This window comes from Mobula hypostoma, chromosome 3 (genome assembly GCF_963921235.1).
Source record: "Mobula hypostoma chromosome 3, sMobHyp1.1, whole genome shotgun sequence".
Taxonomy (NCBI): Eukaryota; Metazoa; Chordata; class Chondrichthyes; order Myliobatiformes; family Myliobatidae; genus Mobula; species Mobula hypostoma.
The window spans coordinates 63756814-63773071 of record NC_086099.1 but is presented as its reverse complement, the minus strand read 5'-3'; the positions used below and the strand labels follow the sequence as shown (position 1 = coordinate 63773071).

The 16258-nt window shown below is 39.9% G+C and overlaps 1 protein-coding gene across 1 annotated transcript in view; it reads left to right on the top strand.

Moving 5' to 3' along the window:
* Positions 1-15265, top strand: part of gabrb1 (gamma-aminobutyric acid type A receptor subunit beta1) — a 289343-nt gene extending 274078 nt beyond the window's left edge. Inside the window, exon 9 of the mRNA XM_063043207.1 lies at positions 10075-15265. Coding sequence (XP_062899277.1) covers positions 10075-10422 — 348 coding nt within the window. The 3' untranslated portion in view covers positions 10423-15265. The remainder of the gene's footprint in view (positions 1-10074) is intronic.
* Positions 15266-16258: the final 993 nt, after the last annotated feature.

The window sequence follows — 16258 nt, the reverse complement described above, 5'->3', positions numbered from 1 at the left end:
TGACTCTGGTCTCTTGCTGGGTTTCCCATCCTCCATGTTCTGTGAACATCAGTTTATCCAAAACAGTTGACAAGTCCGGATATTGGCAGAAATGCACAGTATGTCACATTATTCCAGTGCAGAAGGAGGTCAGCTGGCTCATCAAGCCCATGCTGTGTCCTAACAGAGCAATCTTATCAGACCAATTCCTCCCCCCTCCATCCCCCTATCCCCATGATTTCCTTGAAGCTCTGCAACTTAATCTCTCTCATCTCTCTCTCTCTCTCTCTCTCTCTCTCTCTCTCCCGCCCCCCCCCCCCACTCCTCCTCTCCCCTTCTCCCCTTCTCTCTCTCATTTGCCATTTGCCTACACCAAGGGATAATTTACAGTAACCAATTAACCTACCAATACACTTTCAGAATCTGGGGGAAGGAAAAGAGCTCTCAGAGAATGTGGAATCTCTGCAGAACAGGATTGAAGCCTAGTTACTGGCTCAGTAAGGGAGCAGTGTTAACCACTGTTCATGTTCATCATTAAAATAACTTAAGAAAATATATCAGATATGGATTCCAAACAGCCAAAAGTGACAATGGAGGAATGCAACTTCCAATCAATGTGGTATATGACTTGATGTAAAACTTACAGGAGAAAGCCTTTTTATGTACTTGCTACCTTGATTGTTCTCAACAGCAAAATTCATAGCCTACAATGTACTGTCAAAGAAGCCTTGCTACAGTACAGCTAAGTTCATGGAGGAGTGGAGATAGAAATAATCACCATTTAATGTAGTGGATGATGTGCCATTCAGATGAACCACCATGTCATGGACAGTGTTGAGTTTCCTGAAAATTGTTGGAGCTCCACCATTCGAAGCTGCCAGGCTGTGTGTTGACAAAGGTGTTGCAATCTTGTAAATTGAGGGAAGGCTTTGGATACACTGAGACTTCAAAGTCTTTGGATGGAATTGGAATTGGTTTATTTTTGACACATGTACAAATATATAGTGAAAGCTCGCCTTGCATATTGTTCATACAGGTCAGATCACTACATTGTGCATTGAGGTAGTATGAGGTAAAACAAGAATACTAGCACAACTGACGGCTGGTCTGGGACTTAATTTTGGACTGATACAGTCTGTAAGGATCTCTGATAGCTTTGTGGAACTTTTATCTTAATTTTTTGTAAAGGTCAGCGTTACCTGATTTTAGTGCTGTAAACCTAATCTTCATGAGGAAGTGGCTCTCCCAGTGCATCCATGCTTTGGACAGTTTATTGCTAAGGATATGTTACCACGTTCTGGAGCACCAGTCCCCAGTTGTTCATGAAGGCCATCTTGCTTGGTCAGCCAGACTCTCTGAATTTTATTGTAATTTGATGCTTGAGCAGTTGCCACATATTTATGCTAATGTTTCCAATTATTTTGCCCCTGGTAGTCATTCTTTTCAAATAAATGGCTTGGTAATTTGCTATTGCTTTTCCATGGGCATCAAGATCATAGTTACTTCCCTGAGGGAAAATCATAGATGACATTATTTGTGATATTTACTTTCATTGTTGTCCATGGTAGAATTTGAAGTCATAGCTCCAGGGCTGATGATGCAAAACTATTAGCATTATGTTGCTATATCTTTCCTGTCTGAAGTCCAGATGTAAAGTAAGAGTTGAGTGAGGAGCTGATAGAGAGGAGCTATAGGCAGGGAGTCACACAGGGGCCTCGGGAGACAGATAACAGTTGGGAGAGGGAAGGGCAAGAGTCAGAGGCTAGAGAGTACCCCTGTAGATGTCCCCCTAAACAATAAGTATTCCTGTTTGAGTACTGTTGGGGGGGGGGTGTTGGGGGGCAGCCTACCTGGGGGAAGCAACAGTGACCATAGAGGCCATAGACACAGAATCTGGCCCTGTGGCTCAGAAGGGTAGGGAAAGGAAAAGGATGGCAGCAGTGATAGGGGACTCTATAGTTAGGCGGGTAGACAGGCAATTCTGTGGACACAGGAAAGAAACACAGATGGTAGTTTGCCTCCCAGTTTCCAGGTTCCAGGATGTTTCTCATTACATCAACGATATCCTGAAGTGGGAAGGTGAACAGCTGGAGGTTGTGGTACATATTGGTACCAACGACATAGGTAGGAAAAAGAAGGAGATCCTGAAAACAGATTACAGGGAGTTAGGAAGGAAGTTGAGAAGCAGGACCATAAGGGTAGTAATCGTGGGATTACTGCCTGTGCTACGTAACAGTGTATAGGAATAGAATGAGGTGGAGGATAAATGCGTGGCTGAGGGATTGGAGCAGGGGGCAGGGATTCAGATTTCTGGATCATTGGGACCTCTGTTGGGGCAGGTGTGACCTGTAACAAAAAGGACGGGTTGCACTTGAATCCCAGGGGGACCAATATCCTGGCAGGAAGGTTTGCAAAGGCTACTGAGGAGAGTTTAAACTAGAATTGCTGGGGGTGGGAACCGAACTGAAGAGACGGAGGAAGAGGTAGTTGGCTCACAAATAGAGAAAGCTTGGAGACAGTGGGAGAGGGAGGATAGGCAGGTGATAGAGAAGGGATGCGCTCAGACCGATGGTTTGAGATGTGTCTATTTTAATGCAAGGAGTATTATGAACAAAGCGGATGACCTTAGAACGTGGATCAATACTTGGAGCTATGATGTTGTGGCCATTAAAGAGACTTGGATGGCTCAAGGGCAGGAATGTTTACTTCGAGTGCCAGGCTTTAGATGTTTCAGAAAGGACAGGGAGGGAGGCAAAAGAGGTGGGGGCATGGCAGTGTTGATCAGAGATGGTGTCACAGCTGCAGAAAAGGTGGAATTCATGGAGGGATTGTGTACGGAGTCTCTGTGGGTGGAAGTTAGGAACAGGAAGGGGTCAATAACTCTACTGGTTGTTTTTTATAGACCACCCAATAGTAACAGGGACATTGAGGAGCAGACAGGGAAACAGATTCTGCAAAGGTGTAATAGTAACAGGGTTGTTGTGGTGGGAGATTTTAATTTCCCAAATATCGATTGGTATGTTCCTAGAGCGAAGGGTTTAGATGGGGTGGAGTTTGTTAGGTGTGTTCAGGAAGGTATCTTGACACAATATGCAGATAAGCCTACAAGAGGAGAGGCTGTAATTGATCTGGTATTGGGAAATGAACCTGATCAGGTGTCAGATCTCTCCATGGGGGAACATTTTGGAGATATTGGTCACAATGCTATCTCCTTTACCATAGCATTGGAGAGGGATAGGAACAGACAAGTTAGGAAAGCGGTTAATTAGAGTAAGGGGAAATATGAGGCTATCGGGCAGGAACTTAGAAGGATAAATTGGGAACAGATGTTCTCAGGGAAATGTATGGAAGAAATGTGGCAAATGTTCAGGGGATATTTGCATGGAGTTCTGCATAGGTACGTTCCAATGAGACAGGGAAAGGATGGTAGGGTTCAGGAACCATGGTGTACAAAGGCTGTTGTAAATCTAGTCAAGAAGAAAAGAAGAGCTTATGAGAGGTTCAAAAAACTAGGTAATGATAGAGATCTAGAAAATGATAAGGCTAGTAGGAAGGAGTTTAAGAAAGAAATTAGAAGAGCCAGAAGGGGCCATGAGAAGGCCTTGGCAGAGAGGATTAAGAAAAATCCCAAGGCGCATTCTACAAGTTTATGAAGAGCAAGAGGATAAGATGTGAGAGAATAGGGCCAACCAAGTGTGACAGTGGAAGAGTGTGTATGGAACTGGAGGAGATAGCAGAGGTACTTAATGAGTACTTTGCTTCAGTATTCACTATGGAAAAAGATCTTGGTGATTATAGGGATGACTTACAATGAACTGAAAAGCTTGACCATGTAGATATTAAGAAAGAGGGTATGCTGGAGCTTTTTGATAAGTCACCAGGACTAGATAAGATGTACCCCAGGCTACTGTGGGAGGTGAGGGAGGGGTGATTGCTGAGCCCCTGGAGATGATTTTTGCATCATCAATGGGGACAGGAGAGGTTCCAGAGGATTGGAGGGTGCGGATATTGTTCCCTTATTCAAGAAAGGGAGTAGAGATAGCCCAGGAAGTTGTAGACTAGTGAGTCTTACTTGAAGAGGCATAATATGATTAGCAATAGCATGGATTAGTCAAAGGTAGGTCATGCCTTGAGAGCCTAATTGAATTTTTTGAGGATGTGACTAAACACATTGATGAAGGCAGAGCAGTAGATGTAGTGTATATGGATTTCAGCAAGGCACTTGACAAAGTACTCAATTCAATGCTTATTGAGAAAGTAAGGAAGTATGGGATCCAAAGGGACATTGCTTTGCGGATCCAGAACCGGCTTGCCCACAGAAGGGAAAGAGTGGTTGTAGACGGGTCATATGCTGCATGGATGTCGGTCACCAGTGGTCTGCCTCAGGGTTCTATTCTGGGACCCCTCCTCTTCGTGATTTTTATAAATGATCTGGATGAGGAAGTGGAGGGATGGGTTAGTAAATTTGCTAATGACATAAAGGTTGGGGCGTTGTGGATAGTGTGGAGGGCTGTCAGAGGTTACAGCGGGACAATGGTAGGATGCAAAACTGGGCTGAGGAGAGGCAGATGGAGTTCATCCCAGATAAGTGTGAGGTGGTTCATTTTGGTAGGTCAAATATGATGGCAGAATATAGTATTAATGGTAAGACTCTTGGCAGTGTGGAGGATCAGAGAGATCTTGGGGTCCAAGTCCATCGGACACTCAAAGCTGCTGCGCAGGTTGACTCTATGGTTAAGAAGGCATATGGTGCATTGGCTTTCATCAATTGTGGGTTTGAGTTTTGGAGCCAAGAGGGAATGTTGCAGTTATATAGGACCCTGGTCAGACCCCACTTGGAGTACTGTGCTCAGCTCTGGTCACCTCACTACATGATGTGGAAACCATAGAAAGAGTGCAGAGAAGATTTACAAGGATGTTGCCTGGATTGGAGAGCATGACTTATGAGAAAAGGTTGAGTGAACTCAGCCTTTTCTCCTTGGAGTGATGGCAGATGAGAGGTGACCCAATAGAGATGTACAAGATGATGAGAGGCATTGATCGATGTGGATATTCAGAGACTTCTTCCCAGGCCTGAAATGGCTAGCACGAGAGGGCACAGGTTTAAGGTGCTTAGAAATAGGTACAGAGGAGATGTCAAGAGTAAGATTTGTACGCAGAGAGTGGTGAGTGCGTGGAATGGGCTGCCGGCAATGGTGGTGGAGGCAGATACGATAGGGTCTTTTAAGAGACTCCTGGATCGGTACATAGAGCTTAGAGAAATAGAGGGCTATGGGTAACCCTAGGTAATTTCTAAGGTAAGGACATATTCGGCATAGCTTTGTGGGCCAAAGGGCCTGTATGGTGCTGTAGGTTTTCTATGTTTCTAAGTAATGCCTGTAACCTCTCTTGGTCATGATACTACTGCAAAGGATATCCTAAAGTACACCCAACTGTTGGAATGTTATGGTGCAGGTTTGGTTATTGAACATCGTCACAGAGCACTATAGCACAGAAACAGACCCTTCAAATCTGTGTCAGCCCGGTCTTCTGCCTAGTCCCATCTACCTGCATACAGACCATAGTGTTCCAAAACTCTCTCAGCTCTCTCATGTACTGAAACTATCCAAACTTCACTTAAATGTTATCATTAAACTTGTTTTTACCACCTCTGCTGGCAGTTCACTCCACACACACACACCACCCTCTGAGTAAAGAAGTACTCCCTCAGTTTCCCCTTAAATGTTTCTCCTTTCATCCTAAACCGATAGCCCTAGCTCTCATCTCATACAAGCAGAAGAGAAAATGTTTGCAAGTCTTCACCCTGTCTATACTTCTCATAGTTTGTGTATCTCTATGAGATCCCTCCTCATTCTCCTGCTCTTCAATAAATAAAGCCCTAATCTTTTCAATCTTTCCCAAATTGCTCCGGTCCTCAAGTCACAGCAACATACTTGTAAATTTTCTCTGCACTCTACCAAGCTTATTAATATTTTTCCTGTAGTTAGGTGACCAGAACAGCACACAATACTCTAAATTTGGTCTCACCAACATCTTATACAACTGCAACATAGCATTCCAACTCTTGTACTCAGTGTTGCAATTTATAAATGTGCCAAAATGCCAAAAGCTCATTTTATGACCCTACCTGTGATGTGACTTTCAAGGAGTTGTAGACCTGTCTTCAATTCTAACACACAGCCTATTGCCCTATGATTCACTTTGTAATTCTTACCCTGGTTTGTCCTCCCATAGTTCAACATTTCACATTTATCTGTATTAAATTCCATCTTCCACTTTTCAGCCCATTTTCCCAGTGGATCCAGATCCTGCTGTAAGCTCACTGGAAATTTTCTGATCCAGTTAACCAAATCAACCAAATCATTAATATCGATGTTAAGCAACAATGGACCTAGCACCAATGCTTGAGGTACACCACTAGTCACAGGCCTCCAGTCAAAGAGATAGCCATCTACAACCACTCTCTGGCTTTTCCCACAATGTCAATTTCAAAGCCAGTTGACAATTTCATTCTGAATGCCAAGTAACCTAACCTGCTGGAACAGCTTCCCATGCGTGGCTTTGTCAAAATCCTTGCTAAAGTCCATGCAGACAACATCCACTGCCCTTCTTTCATCAGCTTTCTTGGTCATCATCATCATCAGGTGCCATGCCCAGTTTGAGCTTTGACTGCCATGTTTCGGGTCAAGTGGATCAATTCATTGGTATTCATTTCCAGTTCTCTGGCTGCTGTCTCCATCAGCATTTGTCTTTGTCTTCCTCGTGCTTTCTTCCCTTCAATCTTTCCCATAATTACCGTGCATTCTAACTCCTCTTTCCTAATCACATGTCCAATGAAGTTATGTTGCCTTTTCATGATCTCATACATTATTTCTCTTTTTGTGTTTGCTCTGTTCATGACATTTTCGTCAGATATTCATTTTGTCCATGATATTCTTTGCATCCTCCTCAAAAACCACATCTCTGCTGCTTCAATTCATTTCCTCATATTACTAGATATTGTCCAACATTCTGAGCCATATAACATAAGCTGGATAAACGTAGCATTTCAGTACTCTGAGGCGGGTTGTCATGCCTAGTTTAGTATTGGTCAGTATTCTCTTCATTCTCATAAAGGTGTCTTTTGCCATTCCTATTCTTCTCTTGATGTCCAAGTCGCACCTGTCATCTGATGTCACCCAGCTTCATAAGAGGCAAAAGTTCTGTACTTGTCTTATATCTTCCCTATTTATTCTCAGCCTGCAGATTGGATTCTCCTTCTTTTTGGATATCACCATACATTCTGTCTTTTTGCAATTGATAGATAGACCCATTTTTGCACTTTCTTCAACAATTATATCAATTAAGTTTTGTAGTTCTTCATCCGTACTTGCAATTAACAAAGTGTCATCTTTATATCTGAAATTATTGATTTTTTCACTGCCAACTTTGATTCCCAAGATGTCTCTTATTTTTTGTAATATTGTTTCACTGTACACATTAAATAAATCAGGGGAGAAAACGCACCCTTGTCTAACACCTCTCTTGATTTTCGTACACTGACTCACTTCTCCATCTATTCTTACAGCGGCAGTTTGTTCCCAGTACAGATTTCTGATTAGGCGGAGGTCTTTCAAATCTAGATCTAGAGTTTTCTGTAATATTTCAAATAACTTATTTTGCTTCACTTTATCAAATGCTTTTGTGTAGTCAATAAAACAAACAAACAAATCTTTTTGCACTTGAATAGCTCGTTCTGATAGTATTCTTAACATCAATCATGCGTTTCTTCTACCCTTGTCTTTCACAAAACCACATTGTTCTTGGTAACCTCCTCAAAAAATTCGATAAGATTGGTTAGCCATGACTTGTCATGTACAAAGCCATATGATATATAAGTATTTGGATAGACTGCGTTGTCTATCCACAATCAGGCCCTGGCTATCCAAATACTTACAAATCACGTCCCTTATAATACCTTCCAAAAACTTACCCATAACTAACATCAGGTTCAATGGCCTATAATTTCCTGGCTTATTTTTAGACCCTTTCTTAAACAACAGAAAAATACTACCTGTCATCTAGTCCTCCAGCACCTTGCTCACAGCTAAGGATACATTAAGTATCTCTGCCAGAGCTCCTGCAATTTATGCACCAGCCTCCCACAAAGTCTGAAGGGACACCTCATCAGGCCTTGAGGACTTATTCATTCTAATTCACCTCAGGACAGCAAGAACCTCTCTTCCATAATCTGGATACGGTCCATGATCTCATAATTTCAAAATCAGCTATAATCTCAAAGCAGTTAATTGCTATTAGGGCAATGTTGCTTATACACAAAAGATGGATGTGGCTGTGGCCACCATTTTACTCACAAGCAAGCAATTTATTGGAAAATGTCATCGCCCTCCCACCATACAGCTACATGTGATGCATCTATCATCATTCAATATTTAAGGAAACAATTATAAACCTATACTTGAAATGTTTGCACTTTAACCACATTCAAGAAAAGGTCTAAAATAAGCAAGCATATGACGTGCAAATGACAACTGAAATTACATCATAGTGAAGAAAATTTATTATCGAAGTATGGATATATTACCATATACCACTTGAGATTCGTTTCTTGCAGGCATTTACAGGAAAATAAAGAAATACAATAGAATTTATGAAAGACTATACCTAAGCAAAGACCAACAAACAACAAATGTGCAAAAGAAGAAAAATTGTGCAAATTAAGAATTAATTCTGAGAACATGAGTTGTAGAGTCCTTGAATGTTGAGTCTGTAAGATGTGGGATCAGTTCAGTGTTGAGGTGAGTGCCGACTCAAGGGTCTGATGGTTCATCCTGAACCTGGTGATGTGGGACCTAAGGCTCCTGTACTTCCTGCCTGATGGTAGTAGCAAGAAGAGAATGTGACCTGGATGGTGGGAGTCCTTGATGATGGTGGGATGCTGCTTTCTTGTGGCAGTGCTCCATGTAAGTGTGGTTGATGGTGGAGAGGCCTGTGTCTGTGATGGACTGGGCTGCACCCACCACTTTCTGTCGAGTACTTTGTTCGTGGGCATTCGTGTTTCCATACCAGGTCACGACGCAGCCAGTGAGGATACTCTCCACTGTGCATCTATACGTGATCAGAATCTTCCTATTTACAGTCAAAATTGTAATTTCTTACTTAATCTGACCCAAGAATGAACATGTTTTCCTCTGACAGTTCCAAAATTAGGACAAGAAGACCAGATACAAGCAGAGATGGCTAGAGCTCTCAAATGGCAATATTGCTCTAAGAAAGTTACAAGAGCACTTGTATTTCAGTATGAAAGATTTTAATTTGCATGAGTTGAGCAGATAGCCGGAAACGTTTTCCCAGAGCAGAAATGGCTAATACCAGGGGCCATAATTTTAAGGTGATTGGAGGATGTCACAGGTAAATTTTATACAGAGAGTGGTGAATTCATGGAACACCCTGCTAGCCGTGGTGATAGAGGTAGATACATCATGAGTATTTAAGAAACTCTTACATAGGCACATTAGTGATAGAAAAATGGGGGGCTATGTAGGAGGGAGGGGTTAGATAAGAGCAGATCGAGAAGTCTGCACAACATTGTGGGCTGAAGTGTCTTGTAAAGAGTTTGTACGTTCTCCCCATGACCATGTGGATTTCCACTGGGTGCTCAGGTTTCCTCCCACATTTCAATGATGTACAGGTGAGTAGGTCACATGGGTGTAATTGTGTGGTGTGCATTCATTGGGCTGAAAGGGCCTGTCACCTTGCTGCAACTCTAAATTTTTAAAAATCAATTAATTTAACTGCTATTTTATCCCTTCCCCAGTATTTTGGACAGAGTCAGCACTAAAACAGAACTTCCTCATCAATACCTCTGTCAGCACTGCAGCAGAGTTGTGTACAGGACTTAAAGAATTGCATCGAGATGACTCTGCATCTCAAATGTGAAAGACACACAATTGCAGACAAAATGGACCAAATTTCTGCATGTGTTTAAACATTAACTGCAAATGTTGTACAAATATATGTGTGTTTTATATATATGTATATATGTGTGTGTGTGTGTATCGATTTGTGCTAAAAATATTTCTCTTCTCAATACAGGTGGATGCACATGGAAATATTCTTCTAACCACTCTTGAAATTAGAAATGAAATCACAGGTTCTGAGGTGTTGACGAATATCAATGATCCAAGAACCACCATGTTTTCTTATGACAGTGGCAGCATTCAGCACAGAAGACCCGTTGCAAGTAGGGATGGCTATGGTAGAAGTGCTTTGGAAAGGCACGTGGTTCAGAAGAAGGGACGTTTACGACGACGGACGTCACAACTGAAAATAAAAATCCCAGATTTGGCTGATGTTAATGCCATAGACAGGTGGTCACGGGTGGTCTTTCCTGTCACATTTGGGTTTTTTAACTTGGTTTACTGGCTTTACTATGTGCATTAGCTCAATTATTATGTACTGTAATATTAGATTTCCTTTTTTGTTTCCTCTTATTAACCCTTAAAGGACTGTAATAGCAACACATCAAGGTAAGATATTCAGCCCGATTATAGTTTGGAGGATTAAATACATACATTGAGTTTGTCAATGAATTTGTGTCTGATGACTACAAATGGTTTGGCTTTAAAATAAATTACCACAACTAAATGTTTAAGTCCTAGCCACCGCCATCCAGCATCTTCGATTTTAAATAGGAAACAGAGTCTGTTTCTTTATAAAATATTTGAGCATACCTTCAATATTCCCTGCACGTCTCCCACTGGGAATCAAGAGAACAAGCTGTACTGAAAGACGTTTACTGTATAGAAATGTGTTTGTTACTATTGATGATCTTAGTAGCTGAAGGCTGGTTGCCTCTGAATGCCAGTCCTCCAAACGCTATTTTTGATTATGTTACCCATTCCATTTCAACTGGATTTATACAAAGTAATGGGCAAAACAACATTCTTTGATGGCAGCAGACACTCAGCAGCTATTAACAGCAATGCTCATTTCTGGACAAAATTGTTAAGCAAGCAGGAAAGAGCAATTGGGGAGGTGCAGGAGAGTGAGTTGTGGTGATTACATTATTGGTGCCAAGCAATCTAACCATTATTCATGCCCAATTCACTCCCACTAGATCAAATTTAATACACTGTATATATTCCTCAAAAGGGCAGACCTAATTAGCACTCAAATGTTGGAGCTTTAATAACACCTCCCTTCTAAATCACAGCCCTGTGACCCCAGAAACCTCATAAATGTCTTTTACTCCACGCCCACTCCCCTCAACATACCATCACCAGTCAGAGCTTAAAATCCTTAAATACCAATCAATCTTCCAACCATGGTCCTGATTTTTTGGTCCTTTTCCAATGAATCAGAGCCCCCATAGAAGGTGCATTTGGAACAATGCTATTAAGGTTACAAATCCTCCACAAATTTGGCTTTGCCAGATTTTCCCCATGCTGCTGGTCTTCCCCACACCATTCCCCACTCTCCTTTAAAAGCAGGGAAAAAGACTCCCAGGAGGTTATAGAAGTATCACATGTAGAATTAACTGCCTTTACTTGGCCCCACTGTTACACCCTAAACTCAGTTTCTGCCTTGTGTATTACCTGTGCATAATCCTTTGTTTCCCACAGAATACTTCTTTGTCACTTACTCTCCTGGTATCATAAACATGTGGCTATTATATAAAAATGTCTAAGCAACAGTACATTAATTTAAAGTAACCTGAAACGACTCAAGTTTAATTTGCATAGTCACCACAAGCACGTGATAAAGAGATGCAAAGCATCATTTCATCACAATCCTTGCTTGCATTGTGTTTTGTTTCTCCTCATTTCCCCTTTCACATTGCACATTTCTGTTGCCTTCCCATCTCCGAATTCTGAACAGAATCAACTCCCATTGTCTTAACATATTTCACTTTATTGGCAATGAGGTGATCTTCGTTTGTGTTTTATTTAGCATTTTTGATGTACGTTTGTAATTTGAATTGCTTCATATAAGGAAATTTTAGCCAGATTTGACATGCAATTGGATGAGACTGTTTTGTTATTAAGCATACCCGTGAGTTTACAATCTAGGGTGCATTTTAATGCAACCACAGAATGCACTCATCCATTTTTGCACAGATTATCAAACCATTCCTACTATGATCAGCCATTTTGAATTATCGACGCCCCCAAGTTTACTCAGAGAATCTTATCACTTGTAAGAGTGAAATTCACAGGAATTTATTCCATGAATATTTGGATTAAAATAAATGTATTCTTTATTCAGGCATTTCTAATTTTGCTTCAATTATCAATCGATAATTCTTCCCAACTTATTGTTCTCATTATATTTTAAATTGTATCAGGAGAGGGGAAAGAGAAAATATCCAATTCACATTCTTCTCCATGTGCCAAAGTTTTATACTCAACTGTACTATTAATGACAAGTCATAAGGTTTTGAAGTCAGAAACAAACAGATTTTACAACTGTATTTACCCTGTACATGGCTGAATATAGTGCCTTAGATACTTATCAAGTCACATATATAAGAATTACTGAAGTATACAGTTCTACAGTTTTCTAGTTACAAAGTTTTTATAATCATTTAATAAGTACAACACATACATTGTAAACTAATGTGCCAAGTAATCTGAGACATTCTGGTAGAAAATATATTTCGCGTGTTTAATACTGAGACAAAACATCGTGACCTGCATAAAGAGTGAGGTAATATTGGTCAAAATGCTGGTAGAGTGATTTACAGTGCCAGCCATACTTTATAGCATGCAGTTTTTGCCATTACATTCTATTGTACAAATTGCAGTCAAAATCCAGTTCTTTTACTACGGGTTTAATATCACTTAGTACAATGAGACAAAACAGCTTAATGCCTTGTACGCTGTAAGACATAAATTGACTGTGATACTGGGTTTTAGAACCATTAAAATATTCACATGTAAACTGCTAGTGCTAGTGAAATACTTTCAAGAGCAAATTTTTATACTGCTGCCAACTGACATGTAAATTTGTAAATATATCTGAAACATTGAAATTGCTCTATTGGCTTATACTTTATACATTCAGTGGTACATTTTGGCCACAAAGATCATTTTCGGCATGTGTACTTGACATGATATGTGTGTTGTTATCGGAAGGTTGTAGATTTAATTAGTTTCAAATACGTGTAGCTTGTACAGTATTTAAAATAATATCCTAAATCTCATCTACTGAGTTTGAGAATTGTTTCTTTAGGTCTGATAAAAAAATCCTACAATCAAATCTTATTAATTTCAATTCATTTAATCCTCAGATTACTTCTGAAGATCAGGATAAGGTAATACATTACAGTAGACACAAAGTCAACTGGATATTTTGAATTGTGTAATAGCAAATAAGGAATACTTTAGTCCAGAGATATAATAATAAATTTGAATTCTGAATAGATAGAATCAAAATTGTTCCCTTGCCTGCAAAGTAATTGTTGATACATAGGTCATCTAATCACAAATTACAAACAAGCCAGCAAATACCTGGACTACATTTCATTGTTATCCTCCCTTAAAGGTGTGAGATATCATTCTACTATGTGAGAATGGCACTTATATTGTTTATAACCATCATTGGATCCTTGAAATAAAACTACTTTTTTAGCCATCTTTATGCTGTCTTTATGATGAACTCTGACAGGACTGGGGGGTGGGGGCAACTTTCTATGTCGCTGCCTGAGTGAGAACCTGGTGGAGTGGGTTATCCCACTGCTGTAGAAGAGCCCCCCCTCCCCATTTTCATATCATTCATATCAAATGAACAGAAAGTAGATGAACTTTCTAACAACCAGTGACACATCTACGTCACGATACTAAAGAAAGTGATCATAGACCCATTCCATTGATGTGTGACGAAGTTAACAAGTGTTTTTTTAATTGTGACATAATCAATATAATTTTACTAAAAGTTAATAAAGAATTCAGTATTAGAACATGACATACCATTTAAGTGGTATTTAACTCTTAAGATACCAATAAAAATGGCATGAAGAATTGCCATGAAGTACTGAAAATACAGCCATACTTAATCATAACTGCATAAATGTTATGATGTGACAGAATTGCATCTCTGATCACTGGCACTATGCAGCCGATATAGGATCAAACATATTAATTTCTACTGAAGTCAATGGAGCCAAACATAGGGAAGAGGCGACAGAAGGCGGCTGATATGATAGCATCATTTAAAGCCAGTGACCAAATCTGAATTTGTAATCATACCCTGCAAAAGAAATTAAAGAGATTGATTAGAGGTGGCTGGCTCCTGCTGGGATTACTAGCTTCTCTGACTTTCAAAGACTGATCTATTGAGACACAACATTCTGTGACTTACAGTCAGATAAAATTAAATGGTGTGAAGCCGTGGACTCAGAAATACCAAAAAGGTAATAACCTCTTTGGCAAGTTAACTACTTCGTGGCAGTCTTTCTTTCATTTTTAGTTATTCATGAGTATTCGCATTTGGCAAGAATGCAGGTCTATAATAACTTTTTGAAAATAAATTCATCAATTCATTTTGATTATACTTTTAGTAACACACAGGTGCTCTTAGACTATGGACGAATTTCTAGCTATTTTATTTTCCAGCTCTTCCTAGAAAAAAAGTGATATGCATTAATTCCCAATCTGTTTATTAATATACATCCAAAAATACATTTTAATTTGGACACTGCTAATATTTACAATAGGTTTCCCTTATTCGGTACCTAAGTAATCTAAAATTTCTAGACATAATAAAGTGTGGGTGGAACTCACAGTGGCAAGGAAGTCTAGCTGATTTTCATTCCATTCCAATCAGCAAACTGCAAACTGAAGTGAGTTCCCCTATAGGCATTCATTCCTCCCGCAGCTGATCCTAGACAATTTAATTCACACAGGAATTGGGCGTGGAAAATCAGTCACTTAGCAAAGTTCAAACACAAACCTTCAGAAAACTAGACACCTATTCCAAGATTCTTTGGCCGTCCTTTATAGTAAGCCAGTCACAAACACATCTTGATCCTTCCTTACTCTTTGCAAAGGTCAGTTCAAAATTACACTGAGGCAGGATGCAGCCAGGTTTTGCAGATTTAGGTTGTTTCCTGTGTTCAGTGAAAAGAAGCCTAACCATTAATGCTGAAAAAATATAACACCTAATCTTAGTTTTCAAAACATTTTATCAATTCAGTTCTATTTTCCTGAATTATTTACAAGAACCATTATACGAGGGATGATTGATAAGTTCGTGGCCTAAGGTAGAAGGAGTCAATTTCAGAAAACCTAGCACATTTATTTTTCAACGTAGTCCCTACGGATCTTGGGCCTCCAGAAAGTGTCCACAGCAGGGGTGATTGATAAGTTCATAGCCTAAGGTAGAAGGAGATGAGTTATTAACTTCAAACTTTCTACATAATCACTCAGAGTTTACCTGCATGTGCATGTAACAAGAGCTGTATAGCTCATCTCCTTCTACCTTAGGCCATGAACTTATCAATCACCCCTGCTGTGGACACTTTCTGGAGGTCCAAGTTCCGTATGCTCCACGAACGCTGGACTAAGTGTGTAAATGTAGGAGGGGGCTATGTTGAAAAATAAATGTGCTAGGTTTTCTAAAATTGATTCCTTCTACCTTAGGCCACAAACTTATCAATCACCCCTCATAACTAGGCTTCCAAACAATGAGAAATTTGATGGTGCTTGTTAGAGCCAAATTAAATGTTGTTTTTAAAAATTAGTAATATTATCTCCCAAACAAAAATATGTGAGGAGAATTAAAATGCGATAATGTGTGTCACCTGTCCTTACATAAAGACATTATACTTAAATATTTGTGACAACCTTAACAGCAGTTGTGTACAGATCTAATTCCTGAAATGCCAACTCAAGAAACTGTCAAACAGAAAAATATAATATTATATGCAACTGGTTCTAAAGGCGAATAACTCCTACAAACAGAAAATGATACAACATTTTATAGTTCAGGCAGAGTCTCTCACTCTAGATACTGCCTAATCTGATAAGTATTTCCAGCATTTTCTGTTATATTTCAGATTTACGGCATCAGCATATATTTTGCTTTAGAACATATTCCAATTGAGCACACACCTTTCAAGTATCCTCCTCAATCGTTTCTGAAATTGTCCACAAAATGATAGAGCTGTTCTCATGTCCCTATTGCAGCTAATGAAATTGATTTTTAAGAGGAGTCACCATTTTAGACATCATGGACCTCATGTATTGAGCACTCCAGCCAGCCAGGGACAGATTTTATC